We start from the raw sequence: 21,130 nt of genomic DNA, 5'->3' as shown, positions 1-21,130 counted from the left end.
AGACAACAAATAGTACTTCGGTAAACTCCAATCAGAGAATGGTAAAGGAAACGAAAGCAGTTAGATTGTATACTTGATGTTCGCTCGCGATTGCAGTTCGTCGAATTGAGATGGAAATGGTGAATTGATATTTGGCAAAAGTGAATAACGAAACGAATTGTCGCGCAATATCTCAATTAAATATTCAAGTTCAAATTACATATGATAAATGGTTAAAAGTTGTCAAGTTAAAGATAGGGGGAGGTTTGAAAGAAACTCTTAAAGAAGAGAAATAGAAAGATTGTTCCAGAGAAACAGCGGTGTGCCAAAGAAATAAACTAGAACGCGAAATACTACAAAGATAATTGGTCGAATTTAAACATATGACAATTCAACTTCAGACCCAAATATAGTTTTCAAAAGCCGAAACAAGTGGTGTACTAGATGCATGGCCTAAAATATATATCTCCAAGTGCGAGATAAGTCTGTGCCCAGAAGAATATCTTCAAAAAACAAGGGCTTACTACACGCTGTATCCAATCAACGCCATTGGAGACTGCGGAAATACCGAAAGGTAAGTGTGGTCTCTTAATTCAGAATCTTTAATTAAAAAAATTATCGACCCCTCACAAAACTAAGAAGAGGTCAAATTAGTCTACTAGTGTTAATGCTGATAAAATAAAAAACATCCTAACTGGGAATTGCGAAGAAAATTTAAATTAAATAATTTTGTACGAGCAAGTTGTTGGCAAAATTCCTACTAGTCACTTCCAGTCCGCAAGATTCGCTACATCCTCAGGTGTCGACTAACTTCGATTACTACATAGTGCAGAACTAAGGAAAATGAAGATATTGGGTGATCAATACCCTGGTACGGAAAACGGGACTCTACTGTAATAGATCTACTATGTTATTCACTGCTATCCATTCCGTCACCTCTTCCAACAGTGAAGAACTGAACTTGTAAGGTAACGTGGAAAAGAAAAAAACTTAATATCACTATAGACTATCGCAAGTACAGGGTGTCCAATATAAAATGCAACCCAAAGTTTGGGATAGTAGAACTTTTGAACCTGAAGCGATAACAAAATAATGGCTCTACCAAAATAAAGCTCTCGGCATTCATACATTTTTAAACTAGGAAGCAATTATTGAAGTACACTGGGAACTGTACAGTGGTGACAGATGTAGCCGAAGGTGTAAATCAATTTTTTTTTGCAAAATATGTAAATTGATTTATAACTCATACGTATAGAGGCCCTGTGTTAATTTTCAGTTTGTTTAGTTGGATTAGCGGGGACCTATACAGCAGAAAAAAGAATTTTTCTTTTCCGCCGATAACTAATCGGGTGAAGCCTCAGTAAGTAGCAATTAGTGAAATCGTAGTTTTCATAAATAAACACTCTGAATTGACAACATTAGTGATGTTTCAGTGCATCAAAAGGTGTGTTGAAGATCTGTCTACCTTATGCAAATCCTGAAAACAATGAAAAAGAAATTTTGAAATTATCATGATAAAACGTTTACTTACATACACCCAGCAACACTGCTATTCATTTCTATGGAGTTACTTATAGCAACAGGTATACAAGAAGATTTCTCGGACTGTAGAAGACCAGGAAACGAACATTTGCAGTGAGAATATAAAATATTCTACTCTTTGTAAAGTTGGTGCCAACATGGCGAAACGTGTGAACCAGTATTTGAGTCAAAATAGGGGACACTTCCAGCATTGCTGTAGATCTGATAACTTATTGCGTGGAAGTAGCAGTGCTGCCGAGTGCATGTAACTGTTTTATCATGATAATTTCAGTTTATTTTTCAATGTTTTGAGGAATTGCAAAATTTAAACAGATCCTTATCACACATTTTGGTGCGCTGAAACATCAGCAATGTTGCCAATTCAGAGTGTTAATTTATGAAAACTACAAAGTTTCTACTTTCTCTTTACAGAGGCCTCACCCAATTAGTTATCGGTGGAAATGAAACTTTTTTCTCCTCCATAGTTTCCAAGCTACTGTAACTAAACAAACTGAAAATTAAAGACAGAACATCCGTATGTATGAGTTGAGTTGAGTTGATTTTAGTTTTGCGTCCCTTTCAGCAGCGAGACTTTATGAGACGTGGACCTACTGATTAACGTGGAATCCGAACCACATGAGCTCCCGCCGGGAATCGAACCCGGGTCTCCCACGCCAAAGGCGCGTACGCTAACCGCTTAGCCACGGAGGAGCTCGTATGTATGAGTTATAAATCAATTTACGTATTTGCAGAAAAATGGTTTACATCTTCGGTTAAATCTGGCAACACTGTGTGCGTCCTACTGTACAACAATACAACAATCGCTACTTCCTAGTTTAAAAATATATGCGTGAAGAAAGCTTTATTTTTGGTATAAGCATTATTTGTGTATCGCTTGAAGCTCAAAAGTTCTTCTACCCCAAACTCAGGGTTGCATTGCATATTGAGCGCCCTGTATAAAGTTGAACGCGTATACGTAAACTGTACCAATTATGGAAATGGCTTTACTAATCGGTAGCTACTTGGAAACTATCCGCAAGCATTTGCTACAGAAACACCATTCACATCGTTGGACCAGGTAAACAATTAGGATGTACAATTATAGTTAAATGTTAAGCCACGAAGTGACACATAGTCAGTTATTGTCACACAACACACACCCTCTCACAAAATACTAACGTAATGGTCAGTGCTCGAAACATTCATCATTGTGTATAAACAATCAGCACTTTGTGGCAAAGAATACAACTGGCTTACATATTTAAAGGTGTGCTATCATTTAATCACAGTCACTATATTATATATATTATTATTACTCATTTATATTCATCAACATTTTATATCGTAGATTCATTTCTATACGCCCTGTTCTTTAATTAATCCCAAGACTGTTCAAACAATCTTTTAAAACTACAAGCCACAACAGAAATTATCGCGCACTAAAGGATATGTGGTAACTCGCATGAACCAACACTCAATTCTTTCAATTCAAACCACAGCACTTTCGCACTTCACAGCTTAAAAATCATACATACGCAAGGAAAACTCAATATTAATGACTGTACTCTTTAATAAATCTGTTTATATTCTAAAAACAACAAGATTAATCACTGAAAGCAACGCAAGAAGAAAAAAATTGAAATTACGACCTGGCAAAGAATAGCGCCATGTATTCTGCCTTATGTTTAAGCACGAAAGTGAACTTCATTTTTATTAATTATTTAATTACTAGACTACCTATTGTATTGTATTTTTCAGTGTAGTTAGTTAATAATGAATTTTATTGATTTGTCTACTCAGATGTCTCGATGCTGCGAAATATTTCTAAATAATCAGGAAAAATAGGTGATGTTTGGGTTAATTCATTTCTTACCTCTCGGGGCAACAAAACACTAACGATGGGAACTTTTACGAGACCTGATATGGCGCTGTAGTATAAAATAAACTTTGTACTACTGAACATGCTTTGTACTATATTAAAAGCTAGCTAGGCGCTGTATATTATGTGATCACAGTACAGAATCACTGTAGATTTGCATTACAGACCAATTTCGTTACTAGAATGGACCAAAAGAGATGAATAGTTACAAGTCAACAATACACTGTCCTCAAATAAGTTAATAACACTTTCACTCATACATCAGATCTACTAACATCATACCAAATTGCACATATACATGGTACATTAAACATGAACTAAAACTACGCATACTAATACATATTACTACACAAATTAACTACTACATATATAGACCAGATCGGGAAGGGGATGGTTAGAATCAGGTGGCCTTTCTATCAAACTAACCCATGTTTTCATATGTAAGGTTATCGTTAATGACCCCGAAGGGACATATCGACACCATTAAGGAACAATATTCCTTTCCTGAGAGGAAATTATTCAACCCATTCTAAATTGGAAGCTGTAGTCAATTTAGTTAAAAATGAGAGTCCCTGTTAGACTTTACACTGACATAATAAAAATTAACTTAACTACAAAAGAGCATACGCATACCGCCATGAAAGAAATCACATACACTACGTACACAGATCTGTACTTGGGCAGGCTACAGGAACTTAATTAACTTTGGAAGGGCAAGAGGGATATGCTAAACACTTTTAAATCACTAAATATTAATTTGGAGAGTTCACAACACTAGAAAACTAATGCACTATTACTCCACTCCTGTCCTGGGATATTGGTACTGTCCAATATGGTGATCATAGTAAGAAACTCCAAATTTATAATTTCTGATTCTGCGTATTTTTAGATGAAATTCCGATACGTTGAAAATCCCAACAGCTTCCCGAGGTGTTTATTTATTCATTACAACTATTGTACCTGCTTATATCATGAAAAAGCCGGTCCTTTAATGAATTTCACTGCACCAATTCGATCCATGATGTTGCTCCGCTAACAGCTAACAGCAAAGACTAAGTAAATCGCGCCAGAATACTGAGGTGGAATATAGTTCTTAAATCAGGACAATGGGATTTTCGCGGCGAAAAATATAAAGCAAATAAAAATTGGTAAAAACTGGATTATGCTCGTAGCAGGATAAGGGCATCTCAGGAGGACGAAGGGTGTCTAAAATATTCTGCCCAATAATGGATTGTTGGAGAAATTCAGAAATATTTACTAATTACTGACCTATGCTTTATATTGAAATAAAAATGTATAATTTCAATAATCATCCAATTGAGGTGTCCATATACAGAATCCTATAATGAAGTGATATATAATAAAAGAAGTTATTCTCCTAAATATATTATATCCTAGTTATTCTGATGCTTCTGAGTTAAATTTTATTTAGACAAAGAACAAATGGATTTAATACTTAGACCGAAAATTATATTATAAAAATTCACAATTGACAGTACGTTCAAAAAGTACCGGGCCCAGAAAAAAATGTACTACCTTAATTGTTATAGAATATTACACATATTTATTCATATACTATATAACTGTTTTAAAGTTACTTACCACTAACACTGTAATGCACACTATGAAAGTTGATTTCTTTTATTTTTAGACATTTTATTTAAAATTGGCAGCTATATATGGATGGTATTTTTCACACAATTTGTATTCTGATATATTCCCTAAGAAAAGAACAGAAATTTAATTTTCATAATAAATGGTAGAGAATTTATGTACTTCTTAATGTACTGAGGCAAAATTCACTGGAGAACATATTGATGACGTCATATCTTGATATTCCCGAGCGGGATTTTGGCGGATTTGGTTACAGTAAAGTAGACATATAAACCTTCGAAATAAGTCACAAATCATATCTGTACCGGGTTTCCCCTAAATGAAGAGTTCTGCACTGCAGTATTACTCCGAAAAGCCTCTTGACTCAATATATCTTTCTGCATTATGTTTTATGCGATATGACTTTACAGTGATGAGAATATAATATACACACGATAATATTCTTTTAATTGTTGTTGCAGGTTGAAATGACTTTCTATTAAACGTAACTTTACTAGTGGTTTCAAAGTCCTTCTAAATTCATAATTCATCTTATGTTAGTAAAAGTACTTTTATTGTATTGAAATTCCAAGATTAAGAAATCGTTCGAATGAAGTAACGTTAGTCAAATTTAGGAACATTTTACATTTTATTAATAAATAGTACCAGTGTAAAAAATGTAATGAAATTATTGAGTTTTAATTTTCACGATTTTGTTCTTTTTCAGTATCTTTTGGAGGTGTTGGTGGACTAGTCTTTGGACTTAGCTTAATATCAATCATTGAAATTGTTTTCTTTTTGCCTCTGCAAGTGCTTTCTGCAGTATCTATAAACTTGAAACGCAACAAGATACAACCCGCCCGAGGACTTAATAGTCAGAATTATTCACCTAGAAACAAAAAAGTATGTTGCAAAAGCATAGTGGTAATTCCTGTTCCACATCTCATATCAATAGGTAGTAGAAATGTCAGTTTGTGGAAGACCAGATTGAGGTAATGAGACAAATTTATAAAAAATACCAATATTGTATAATATATTTTAATATGTTCACAATTCTACATACGTAACAGATCAACGTTTCAGTTGGATCTAGTTTTGTTAGTATGTTGTATACATAGAATGATTTATAAATACAATATGAAAATAAGTAGCCCAGTTTAGAATAGCGATTGGATAAACATTTGAAAGACAAATTCACAGATAAATTATTGAAATGAACTCTTAATAATCATAATAATTTAAAATTATCATGTCATTGAGAATTGTTAGCACGAATCTCTATAAACTTTTCTTATGTATTCGTTTTGAATTCGAGGTTTCAGATTTTGCATAAAAGGATATATTTAATTTTATAACATAAATCCATGGAAAGTGACCGAGAAAAAAGAAAAATTGCCCTTCGACCTTTTAAAAAAAGTCTAATTATTTCATGAATGTTTATCCTATATCAGGGTACTTCAAAGTCACAATTAATTACTTTTACAACATCCTATGGCGACGCAGCGGCTGCCACCATTTGGGGATTTTCGATTTTAGTCGTTTAGATTGTCTGAAATATCTTAGCATGTATTTGTCTTACCAAATTGAAAATTGCTGGACGTCTGCAGAGGTAAAACTTTGATCTCTTAATATTTTTGCCTAAGTCCACTTGAAGGGAGTGAAATCAGGGTCTACAATACAAACATTTTTGGACATTGAAGACATATTTGGGAAGAAGAAACAACTGACGTAGAGGTCTGAATTTGTATGTGCATGTCCGGTACGCGTAAATTGCAAGCACAAAACTTCAGAGGAACTTTAAATTATAACCGGAATTTCTCTTTTCTTTATATAGAGAAGAGAACAGTTGAATCAATTACTGTTCCTTTTCAAGGTACTCCACATGCACACACACACACATACACACACACTTGTCCTATCGGGGTGAGAGCACCTGTGTCCCTGCAGGATATAATTTTTGGGGACGATCTTTCAGCCATTTCTGTACTCAAGTTTTGGCTTCGTTGTCAATGTAAAATTTTTGTCCTCTCAAGTGTTCATTGAAGGGAAAGAAAAGATGGAAGTCATAGGGTGATCGATCAGGCATATACTGGAGATCTTCTAACGAAGGTCGATGATAGGTGTGACCGTTGTCGTGAACGTATGAGGACGCGCGTTGTTGAGCAGAATGATGACGCCATACTTCACCGTCTGTGGCCGTTTTCTTATCAAAGCCCCTTTGACTTTGATCCGGAGAAATTTGTTGTAGGACGCCGTATTTATTGTGGTCCTGCGTACGAGGAAATCAGTGCGTGTCAACCCGTCTTTGTCTTAGAATAATGTCAGCTGGAATTTAATCGTACTCACAGTTCTCATCGTAGGAAATTATTTTTGCAGAAAAAAATCTCACCTTCACCTTAAATCGCTGCAGACACTGTAGCGAGACGTTTCCTCTACACTGCTTCTGGTCGAACGTTAGAATATTTGGCACCCATCAGGCTCTTATTTTCCGAAACTCCAGGTGTTGGTAGATGATCATTTCCACACTTCTCACGCTGGTCTTTCCTTTCGCATTCAAAAACAATTGCACTAATGCGTTGGTTACTCAGATTGAGCTACTCCACCCACTGTATCTTGGTTTCGTTAACTAGAGTAGGACGAAGTGAACTACGTGCCCTGTTGAGAACAGATTCTCTTCCAGTCTTGAATTTGAACACCACTTATACATTTCCAACTGAGAGAGAGTTTTTTCGCCATTTTGGGCACTGTGTTTTCTAAAGATTTCTGTAGGTTTCACGCATTCCTTCAGGAGAAACTTGATGATGTAGCCCTTCTCTTGTAGGTTTGCCAAATTCACACTAGCAAAGGTCCTGCTATCGTCCATCGTTGCTCTCTGAGACTGTTGCTATCGTCCGTGCTGCTAGAATGTTTTACTCGTTTCCACACTCACAAGTGAAGGCACTTTTGAAAATCAATTTCCGAAATGCATTCAATGAAGTCAACCGAGATTCCATGCTCGTGACAGTAAAAAATAATTTTCCAAACTTCTATCCCCACGTTTTTCAGTGGTATTCTGAACATACCAATCTTTTCATAGGAGACCATATTATTTTTTTCTCAACGAGGCGTTAAGCAGGGCGAACCCCTAGTTCCTGCACTGTTTGCTTTGACCCTGCAACCAGTTATCAATAACATAAACACAGAGTTGAATGTCTAATATCTCGACGACAGGACCATAGCCGGAAATACTGATGCAGTACTACATAGTTTAGACAACATTCGCTCACAGTCAACATCCATCGGTTTACATCTCAACCACTCAAAAGGCGAAGTGAGTTTTCTAGGTGCTAAGGAAGAGGAAATTCTTTGTCTTTATAATAAATTTAATGAATCTGCACCTGGTATACAACTACTGCAATCAACTAATGCTGAACTCCTAGGCGTAGCTCTATCACCAAAAGGCCGGAGGAAAATATTGGTAGAGAAGATTTCGAAATTAGAGTTATTCTTGTCACGCTTATACATCATCTCAGCTCATTTAGCATTTTCTTTATTGCTAGCCTCTTTGTAAATACCAAGATTACAGTATTTCCTCAGATGTTCTCCTTCCTGGCGTGAAGAGGACTTACTAGGGAAATTTGAGGATACTATAAGGATAGGATTGGAATCTGTCCCCAACTGCACCCTGAGCAATGAATCATGGTTACAAGCATCATTACCAGTCCGAAATGGAGGTCTCGGAATCAGTCGACCTACAGATGTTGCTAAGCCGTTGTTTCTTGCTTCTTATTATGGCTCAAGCGAATTAATTGGAACTCTGCTACAGAGAAAAGTCTAATTGGATAACGATTCAGAGGTACAAAATTGCATCGACAATGGTCTAATTTAGTGGGATCTGCTCCTCCGGCTAACGAGAAAAGAAATCGTTAATCAGCCTGAGACGAACCCATAGTAAAATATAATCTTTTCTCATTAGCACAATCAAGTCATAACATCGAAGACAAGGCCAGATTCCACGCTGTTTCGTCCCCTGAAAACGGTGCATGGCTTCAAGCTCTACCGTCATCTTCTGTTGGTCTACACCTCAGCAACGAAAGTTTTCGCATAGCTACAGCTCTGCGGTTAGGAGCAGATATTTGCGAACCACACCGTGGCGTGCTTGTAATGATCTCGTCAATAAGAGAGGCTTACATGCCTTATCATGCAAGCTCAGCGCACGTAGACAATCACGGCACTCAAGTGTGAACGATATCATTTTGAGGGCTATCACATCTGCAGGCGTCCCATCAGAGAACCAAATAGATGCAGTCGTTCAGACGGAAAAAAGACCCGATAGAATGCCTTTAGTGCTCTGGAAAAAAGGGAAAGCTCTAGTTTGGGACTTCACTTGCACATATACTTATGCTTCCTCCAATCTTGCACATTCATCATCACGCGCAGTTGTCGTAGCTGCTCGTAAGTAGACCAACAAGAGAAATAAATATATTATTCTCGTTGATAAATATTGGTTTGTTGAATTGCCATCGAGTCAAGTGGTACTTCGGGTCAAGAAGGAGCTAATTTTAGCAAGGAAATCGGCCATCACTTATATCGGGAGTTAAACTACCTAAATCTTTCCTTATTCAAAGGATCAGTGTCGCAGTTCAACGTGGGAACGTGTCAGTCATTTTGGGTACGTTACTCACAGGTAAAGAATTAGAGCAGATCTTTCTCATATAAGGAAGAAAATAACGCTTAAGTTTCTGAGTACCAACGACGGAAAGATATTTTAAACAATATGCACTTAAGAATTTATCTCATCATAACTGTCATCGTCATTGAAGGATAAATTTTCATTCTTACGTTTACTATCTCAATTTGATTCTAATGTATGTCTTTCTTTTACCATAATTTCTTCTTTTAGCATTTTCTTGTTATTTTGCCACAATTTCGTCTTATCTTGATGGTATCTGTTTTTCTATTAATTCTGTTAAGAGCTTAGGATTATTAAGAATTAGTTGATCCTATGTGTAATTTATAACAATACCATATTTTACTTAATATATATTTTATCATTGTATTACGTGTGATATGTAAACACAATATTGGCTATCGTTTTTTCTAATATGTATAGATACTGTAATAAAAATATTCGGCAGTGTAAACATGTGTCATAGAAGCAGTACTTTATACGATTTGTTTTGCATATGACCATGTTCACTTCCTGTTACATATAAACATACTAAAAGCAATTTTGTTTCCGAGCGTTATGGTAGTGTATAGTTGAATTCCGAATATATGAAGGCCCATAAATGTGAAAATTCCCAGTATGGGCCGCTAAAATTAGTACAATACTCATTGGGCCGCGCAGAACTTTTCATTTGAATCAATCCTACACGAATTGCGAGTGGACACTTCGCGAATGTACCTTGTTAGATAATTCCTACTGCAATGCTATACCCTAAAAAAAAGAGCTACCGAACATATTTACTACTTAAATTATAAGACATCTTGATTGCAAGTATTCTGCATTGTGCCGACAATATCGGTGAAAGGTTAAGAGTAAACTTAATCCCTATAGGATCACATAGGATTTTGTACTGTGTAAATTTTGAAATATGTTCTTAACATTCAATTAGTTATTATAGACAACAGTCAATAAATCAATAAATAACAAGAAATGCACCTTCACTTAAGAAATGGACGTATTGGTACTGTTATATGCTTCGCCTGTAAGTGAAAAATATACACGGCCTTAGACTTACATACGTTAAATAACTAAAACAAAGAAATAATACGTATCATATTTTTTCTACATATTAAGTAGTGCTACTGAGCTAATTTCCTGTACTGGAAGGGAATATACAATGTATCTGAAATTGAAAAAAACTAACACACTTTTCTAAGTAACATAACATTTATCGGTACTCTTACTTGACCAGTAATATATGTGAGAAGATGCACTGTAGGATTACCATGTACACGTCAGAAAAAAATAACTGATAGAAAATTACAAATTCTAAGTGCTTGAAATTAATCTACACTAAGGAAAACGGCTTAAATGGAACTTTCATATTACTTACTTTCTCTCTGGGAACGCCGTCAGCACAATTTTTTATAACTGTATTACCGGACTTATACTTTACCACCTTTTATTATAAGTTTCGTTTCGTTTGAAGAATCACTAGTGCAAAGTATTCAGTGATTTCATTTCGAGTTTTGATTATCTTTACTAATTTCCCTTGTACTTCTCGTTCAATTCACTGTTCTTTTTTCAAAAACGCTTTGTCATTACTATCCTTTACATAAAACAATATATGTTTAATTCGTTTTGTATGCGGTTATCCCTCTTGTTTCTTTATTTTTTAAATACTAATCTGAGCTGATAGTTTTGCACGTAAATTTTAGGACAAGGGTGATTACACATTAATTTTGGCTTCTGTAGTATATTAGTGAGTTAGCTTCTGAAAGTTACTTCTAATTTTCCTTTGTCATTTGATGCGAATTTGTGAATTATTGTCTATTAACAATTCGAATCCAAATAGACCAATGTATTGAGAGTAAGTTCTCGAAGTTATTTAAATATTCACAAAAAACACTGTTCGAGATTTTGTTTTTATTTTTTATTATTATTATTATTATTATTATTATTATTATTATTATTATTATTATTATTATTATTATTATTATTATTATTAAGTATTCTGCCTTTGGCAAGTTTTTTTCTTCAATGTTAATTTTGGGCCTCCAAATGCTTCTTCCACGTTTTTCGATTTCAGAAAGGTATTTCTATTTTTTTTGTTGGCACCAGGTGCCAGCAATATTAATTTGAAAATTCGATTCTATTCGGGGGAATGTTTCCAGATCCAATTTTATATATAGTATACATATCCAGTAAGACCGTTCTAGTTTACAGAAATTACCAATTCAATTAGGAATTTCGCGATTTAATAGAATTCTTGAATATAATAGAATACAAATAAAACTAAAAAAGGTGATTAATATAGTCTCTCTTACTAGGTCAGGGGTGCACAACCTTTTTCTGAACCTATCGAGCCCCTTGAGCAGTTGGACATCATTTTGCGTGCACAATGTAAAACAATAATAGGAATGGCAGTGACTATTACAAAATCCATTTTTATAAACATCTCGATACTCTTAAAGTTAAAAGTTGTTATTATGACTTTAAAACTTCACTCTTTTTGTATTTATATGGAAAAGCAGTAACTTTGAAACTATTCAGGTGATTCTACGTTTAATGTTCATATTGGTCAATATTAATTCAAGCGTTATTTATTTCGAAACTACTGTAACTGTTCTTATGGTGTAAAATCCAAGGGCTTTAAATTCAGTTGGTTTACATTATAATTCTTTATTTTGCACCTTTCACAAACACAAATGTCCATACAAAAGGACTGAATAAACAGAAAATATGTATAAAAGGCACGTTTGAGGGCGCGAGCTACCGACTTCACGGGCCAATGTTTATACATACCTGCTCTCAACATATTGATTCCCGCAAAATTCAGGAGAACGGATAAAGCACTAAAGGCGACAATTTAAAATGCACAAGCCTACTATTACCTTGTGAAAGAATATAATTTTAAAGAAAAGCTCGAAAAGACATTTTAAACTGTTGTTTCATATTACATATAGCCTCGATTCGCAAACACGAAGTTAAAATTCCTATTATTGAAATGCTGCAGAAACATCCAGTAATACTATTGCTACTACTCGTATTTCAACAAACCACCTACAAATAGCAAATTTTAGTTCAATAATAATAATAATAATAATAATAATAATAATAATAATAATAATAATAATAATAATAATAATGATAATAATAATAATATTTTTAATACTAATAATAATGATAATAATAATAATAGTAGTTATATATGAAAATTAATAATTGTTTTCTATGAACACTTTCTACTGGATATACTATCAATTGAAACATGTACTTCTCATCTTCTTACTACAACGTATATGTATTTATGTTGCGTTGTTTCCCATTCACAAATAGTCGTGGTTGCGTTCTTTTCCCGGTTGGAAATCCTTTGAAATTTTAAATGTCCTCGATGTATCTGTGTTCGTATCCCAGTCGGTCAAGTTTCTGGGAATATCTGTACATCGAGTAGTAAAACCAAGCAGAAAATGGAGGCAAGTTAATGAGATACTTTCGATGAATCAGAAACAAACAAACACACACACACACACAAACAATAGTCTGGGGCACCAGATTCCAGTAAAAACGAGTGCCAGTTAAGGGTTAGAATCCTCCTTAAGACCATTTTCCCCCTCATGTCCCTTCGAATTTGCATGTCTTTTTTATGATTTTCAATTTAAAATCGAATTATATCGACTATTGTTTCCACATAAGTTTTCACTATTTTATCATAACCAAAATCCGCGTTTCATTTTATTAAAACATTGGAATAGCAAACATGTGAAACTTGCTTAATATACTTCACATCGAATATTTTTCCTTCTACTTAACAGTCAGTTTGAGAATTGCGGTCTAAACATCGGTTTCGCAAGTTGGGAGTCCTGGGTTCCATTCCAGCTGAGGTGTTTTAGGAACTTATTTATCATTTGTAATATTCGTATTTCGGATTATAATAACATGAAAAATACTTAATTTCTCTTGGTCTTATAGTTGAAATGACTTTCTTCACAGGGAAAATAGTAACATGTTAACAAAATTATGTCACCGGTATAAACTTTGATTCATACTGTCTGACAACATGTTTAGCAGACAATTGTAGAATACATAAAGTTCATCATTAGTATGGCTTAAACAAGTAGGGGTGGGGTGGGGATTCTGCGCCACCTCATCATTTCCAATAACAATCTAGCACACCATCAATAATAATAGCGCACTCCTAATAACAATAGCGCATCCCCCTACCTCCAAATAACTTCTAAACTACCCCTAATAATTTCTACCGCACTCCCTATTTCCCAAATAACTTCTATCACCATATCAAATAACTTCTATCTTACTCATAATAACTTCTAACATATTCTATCATAATCTATCTATCTAAATTTAGTTACAAAAAATCAAGAAATCTGGTTCAAAAAAATTACTAAATCTAGTTACAAAAACAAAAAAAAATCACTAAATTTAGTTACAAGAAGTCACTAAATCTAGTTACAAAAACAAAAAAATCACTAAATCTAGTTACAAAAAATCAAAAAATCTGGTTATAACCGGTTTTAAATTTTAAAAAATCAAAAAATCTGGTTATAACCGGTTTTGAATTCAAAAAATCACTAAATCAAGTTACAAAAACAAAAAAAATCACTAAATTTAGTTACAAGAAATCACTAAATTTAGTAAAATAAAATTATAAAACACTTTTATGATTTAAAAATACCATAAAAGTTAGCTAAATCTACATAATTACATAATAGTTACAAATTAATATATTGATAGTTACAAATTAGGATATTGATAGTGAAATCTTCTATTAATTTCATTCTCTATTGTAAATAATGATTTCTTAAACTCAGTCCACTGATCATAATTTATACTGAATAAACATCCATTAATTCCAAATACTACTTGTGTTTGATCTTGCACATTTTTTACAATCACATTGAATGAATTAGTAAGAATAAATTTCTTTTGAGGTTCCATTACTAACAACTCACTTTTTATAAGATTAGTTTTATTTAGATCATTTTTATTATTCAAATAGATAGTCATAGCTTACTTGTTATAAGGAAAATTTCATAAAACCACTTATCACTTAAATTTACATACAGAACTCAACAGTTGGATAATTATCTTTTAAACCAGTATATTTGATGCGCACACCATCTTTAACAATAACATCAATCATTTTGTCTGTCATGTGTTTTGTAAATCTAGGTGGAAGAAATACCTTAAAGTCATCACATTCAACTAAAATACTCTTACCATATTTAGTTTTTATTTTTTCCATTTTCACAATCATATATTCTGTATCTAATTCTAATTCTCTTAATCCAATTACTTGTTTTTGTTCAAGACTTCCAAGTTTGTTTAAAAAATCAATGTGTTTTGCCATATTTATTATATAGAATTTTTTTAATAATCTCGAATTTCGTTAAGTATGTCATTGATTCTGTTAACAATATCTCTTACATTTTCATCTGTTAATTCACCATTCATGAGCTTAATTACATTAAGCTCATCTTTAAACAGTCCAATTCGATTCATCATATTTTTATAATATTCTTTCTTTGGAGCTATATTAAACCGTGTTGATAGACCAGTGATAACAGCAGAAGCCGAAGCAAATGCAGTTGTAATAATTGAATACGCTGTAACAGGAATAAATACATTGATAAACCCTGTAGAAGCTGATAATAGAATTGATAACGTAATAAGAGTAGTATAAACACATTTTATTCGCTTAAACTTCCTTTTGTTGTTCATTAATAACTTCTCAAGATTTAATATAGTATCTTCAATTAACAAAATTAAATTCTCACGTGGAATGTTATCTGGAATAGTCATTTTATTAAATAAGTTTTTATGATATTTTCATAAAAACACTTACAAACTAAACAAATCTAATAAACATATAATTGATTTATATCTTCTCAATTATTTTTTCTTTCTCAACATCATACTCTAAATTTTTCTTACCAATCATAACAACATAGCAAATTGTTTTATCTGGTACATATCACTTTCAAAATTAACAGTCAGTTTCAAATTAGTTCTATCACTTACAGTTACTGATTTATGCTTGCTAGTATTAATTACGAACATCGGTTTATTTTCTAAAAATTCCTTAGGATAATAAAACATCTCAGTATTTCCAATTGTAGCTCGCTTATATACCGTATACATTTCATAAACTTTCAAATACTTATGTTTTGCAAAATCCAAGTTTAAAGATTCTAATGGGAAAGATTCATTTCTAGAATTACGAAAATGGATATTCTGAACTTTACAATGATCAAAATAGCTTGAATCTCTTTCTTGATTATCATTTCTATCAGTTTGGAAAAAGGCAATCACAAAATTAGGCATATCAAATTCACTTGAGTTAAATTGTGTGGTTAAATCGAATTCTAAATATTTCCCACTAACAGATTTCTGCAAACATTGATACGTATTGAATGAAATAGGAATCTTACCTTCTTTTAACATATTAGATCTTAACAAGGTGGCATAGTTAGGTTCATAATTAACAACAGGCATTCTTAACTCCATATTTGTAATCTTAATTTTACCTGGAAGGGGTTGATCATTCTCATATGTTCCATCCTGCTTTTTTGTTTTCCAAATAGCAAATGCATTATCATCAGAACCACTTCTTTTAAATGTATATTTCAATCCTCCTTTCCACATAATATGTTTAAAATCTGAACAAAATCCTGGCAAAAGTCTTAGCAAAAACACTATTTCTTCATCTGTTCTTGCCCACGTAATTCCTTCCCATCCACATTCATCATAGTGATTTGCCTCCGGTTTTGAAATCGTACATGTGTTTACAGCTGTTGAAGTTAAACCAGGATAATCAATAATATCCAATATCTGTCCATGCTTACTAATTTGAATTTGAGAAAACAAATGTGGGAAGAAATTATTAATAAGTCTAATATTTTGACCAGTAGTATATTCTCCATCACCATCTCTACCTCTAATTTCAAAAGTTACATAAATATCAGCATAATAAGGATGTATAAAGCCATCACCCACGTCAATATCAAATTCAATAGACCTGTTTGGCTTATTTAAATTCTCGATTGTTTTTTGATTAGGTTTAAAGGATTGTAATTCATATGATTCTATCTTATCCATATTTATTATAAAAAATATTTATAATCGTTTTATGAATTAAGCCCATAAAATAAACCCATAAAAACTTAAATATAACTTCTCCAAATATCCTTATACCTATTCACCTGACTAATAATTTCTGAAAAACTATACCCATCTGTAAACATTTTTAACACTGTAATGCATAAATATCCACAAATTACCTCGTTAAAATGTTGTATACGGCTGCTATTGTACGCTATATTATGACCAAGATATTTTACGAGTGTTTTTGGCGGATTACCTCCAAATGAATCAAACACATACTTTCTATTTCCTTTTTTCCAATAACAAATCCAATGCGTTCCTATATTTTTAGACGTATCAAAATTAACAATACCACACTCATTCTTCCTTGGTTGTTTAGGCAATTCATCACTCATAAATACACCTCTAAAGTTTCTTATCTTAAGTTTTTTAACAAGTTGTATTAGATTTAAATTACTTAAAGGTTTAATTTCTTCTTTTTCTTTACTGTTTTGGAGTTTACGTTTTTTGAAATCTTACCACCTTGTTTTTCTTCCATTGCTAAGTTATGTCGCTTTTGTTCCTCTAATTCAATTTTATTCTTTTTTGCATCATCTACAGTCTTAGCAATAGCAGCCGCACCTCCAGCAACAGAACCTAAAGCACCTATTAAAGCTAAAATCGTTGGAATAGTAAATATAAAACCACCATAATGAACTTTATTATCATTTGCCTTCATTTCTTTGTTTATTTTCTTAAGTTGTGGTATAGAAAGAGACATACATTGTCCTTTACTTAGTTTTGCTTCCTTTTGTTTGAGTTGTTTGTTAGTTAAAATGTGATCTATATTTAATTGTTTAAGTTCCTGATTAGGAATCGTAAATGTAAAACCTTTTAACTGCATATTTATTATATAATTAAAAGCTTTTTATGAAAAATTTCCATAAAAAGTACATATAAACCTAAATCTAAAAAATACTTATAAGCCTAAATCAAATCTTACTTTCATTACTTATAAACCTAAACCAAATCTTACTTTTGTATTCATCATTAAAGCAGTTCCAAGAGCAGGTAGTTTTTCAGTTATTAAATTAGCATCTTTAGCAAAAACTCTTTCCCAAGCTTTATTTTCTAATTCCTTATCTGCAATGTGTCTTGATTCTGTATCTTTATTATCCCTATAGCGTATATCATGTTCTTTACAAGCCTCATCTAATGAATTAATACCTTTATCACCTCTTTCTAACCTTTCTTGAAGTTTTGTACCCGGACCACAATATTGAAATCCTGGAATATGCAACTCAAATGGAAGTTTATTAATCAAATCATTTACTAATCCTTTTCCATACTTTTCACTATTCCAAAACTTTGGTGGCACCGTATTCAATATCTTTATCAAATAACCTATACCTTTTGGATCATTAGGAATAAATTGTGAAAGCTTAGAATTAATCATATCCATAATACCTACTTTCTCATTATAAAAGTTATCATTTCCAGATTTTTCTTCCCCATCAATAACAATCAAGCGATCAATCAGTTTTCTCACATCATCCATCCATATGTATTCTTTTGATAATTCGTTATATACCTTTATTCCTTCTCCAGATTTTGGTGTCTTTTTTGAAGGTGTTGTTGGTTTTATATATTCATCCCAAATAGGTTTGATAATTTCTTTATATTTTTTACCTTTACTAGATTTTTGTTTTCTTGTACTTGGATCATTATTATGAAATGCAACACTAGAATCAATTACTATTTGTTTATATTTTTCTAGATCATCATCATTATAATTTGTTGGATTATGTTTTGTCAATAATTCCCATAAACCTTCTGTTCCTGTATAATGTCGATTATTAATAACTAAATCGTCACCATGAATTTTAACTTCTGCATTTCCTATCATATGTATAATTTTCCCATCTTCATCATATGGTTGTATTCCAAAACTTTTATCATCTCTAGTTGCATAATATCTTGAGGCAATTTTACACAAATGAGTTGTTGCTAAAGATTCTATTCCTTCTACTTTATATTTAATTTGTTTTTTCATGTGTTTTATTTCTTCTGTTATAGGCGTATCACTTTCATTTATACGACTATCATACATAGGTGGTGTTTCTAATAAGCTTGAATCCACTCTCGCACTTTTATGTACAACTGGAACTAACTCTTGAATTAGATTTTTATTTTCTTCTGCTACTTTTGATATATCTTGCCCTAAATCTTTAATTGCATCAATAACAGGCTGATGTTTTCTTTAAATTTTTCATACTTACTTCGATTACTTTGTTTAATTTCCTTAAATCTTTTAATAAGTTCTTCTTTTAACTTAATATACATCTTAGCCTTATTAACATCCATTTATTATATAAAGAAAAAATAAAAACATAACATAACATAACATAACATAACATAACATAACATAACATAACATAACATAACATATACATTCACCTACATTCATATACGTTTAGTTCACACTTTTATAAATTCTTTAATTTTATTTCTATATTTACCATTATTCACCTTCCTAGTCATATCTATTGTTAAGAAACCATGTTCTTCACTCCAACACTTGCTACATAATGATTGTAATTTTTCAAACGACATATCAGATGCAACAAATTCATCATATATATGTTTTAAATTTACATTATCCTGTCTAAATATACAAAGAAACTTTAAGTTGTCCCTAGTTAATTGTTTTGGCACTTTAGAATATGTTTGTCCAAGATAAAAACAGTTCAAACCCTTATGACGACCTCGAGTAAAATATTCTCTAACGTGGTTTTGTTCTTCTAATATGAAATCATCAAATACTACAACAGAATAGTCCTCACATTCATCTAATGGAATAATCTCTTCATTGTTTCCTTTTATTATTGCTATTGTGTCTTTAATATTACGTTCAATATCTCGAAAAAGTTGTATTAAGTGTTGGTATTTAGGTTGATTTAAACTTTTAGAATATATATAAACATTTACATATTTTAACCATTTAGGTGCTAACAAAAAATTATCAATCATTAACGTCGTTTTACCACAACCACTAGGCCCAACTATTAAACATCTTATATCATCAGGTAACAACTCTCCATTCCTCTTACTCTTCGCCGTTTTTTCTGTTAACCTTACTTTAATATCCCAGTTATTCATATTAGTTATTTATTATATAATAAATGAAGGTATTTAATTTAAATGGTTATTCATCTGTATTACACATGTCATTGCATTACCCATTTGAAAACGATTTAGAAGTAGCTGTTGCAGGATTTTACACAACATACTTAACTCCAAACATTACAGAAAAAAATAATAAATTAACGTTTTGCACTGAAGAACCTGAAGTTACAAGACAAGCCATAGTTCAACCTGGTCAATATAGTTTAAAATAATTAGAAGAATATATTAAATCAAACCTTCCATTCTACACTGATGAATTCAAAGATACTTTTGAAATTACAGAAGACAGGAAAAGAAATTGAGTTAAAATATTTAGTGAAGTTTGTGATATAACCTTAGATACCATTAACACTATATTAGGTTTTAGTGATAAAAACTTGGCTAATAACATAGAACATATTGGAGATAAACCACCAAGGTTTCATCCGTTTGATACTATAAATATTCACTGTGATTTAGCAGAAGGTATGATTTTAAAACACAATGATACAACACACAACGAAACAGACTTAATTGCAACATTTAGAACAAATGCAGAGTTTAGAAAACCAATTATATATGAACCTAATGAAAAGATATTTTTCCCAATACATCACAATAAATTTAATAACTTCAAAGTTTCAATTAAAGATGAAAATGGTGATTTGATTGATTTTGGTGGAGCTCGTATAACTGTTTTACTTGCTGTTAAATAATTTGAATTGTTATATAATAAATATGGACATCTTTGGTAATACTAAAAGGAGGACTACAAACCTCAATCATGTAAGTGAAGTTTTTACATCAAATATAACATGGGTTGATTTCAAAAACAAAAGACTTGTTAATGTAAGTGATGCAATTGACCAACAATATGTAGTAACTTTACAACAGCTGGATTTAATAAATACTAATGTTAATAGCCAATTGGAAGGTGATAGAAACAAATTTGAAGATGTATTAAAAACATTACAAGACACATATATAAAGAAAGATGATTTTCAAAAGATTAGGATGGATACTACTAAATTGATTATGCAGAAAGAAACTATACCCCTAATATGTCGATTGAGAGTTAAAAATGTTAAGGAACCAATCTTTAGAATATTTAATCTCTCTAATGGTTACAAATTTCTCTATAATGGGAAAATAATGCACATGGAATTAAGTTTGGATAAATACTTTCTAGAGATATATTTAGGTGATACTTTGATTGAAAATTTACCTGTAAACATTAAAAA

General features: G+C 32.1%; 1 protein-coding gene across 1 annotated transcript in view; it reads left to right on the top strand.

The window, feature by feature from the left end:
* The window catches only part of LOC145685164 (uncharacterized), a 57,604-nt gene that overhangs the window by 19,505 nt on the left and 16,969 nt on the right, over window positions 1–21,130 (top strand). Inside the window, exon 4 of the mRNA XM_081757517.1 lies at window positions 5,700–5,875. Coding sequence (XP_081613643.1) covers window positions 5,700–5,875 — 176 coding nt within the window. The remainder of the gene's footprint in view (window positions 1–5,699; window positions 5,876–21,130) is intronic.

Source organism: Thermobia domestica, chromosome 5 (assembly GCF_964235325.1).
Source record: "Thermobia domestica chromosome 5, izTheDome1.hap1.1, whole genome shotgun sequence".
Classification (NCBI taxonomy): Eukaryota; Metazoa; Arthropoda; class Insecta; order Zygentoma; family Lepismatidae; genus Thermobia; species Thermobia domestica.
This window is presented reverse-complemented; position numbering and strand designations above follow the sequence as displayed.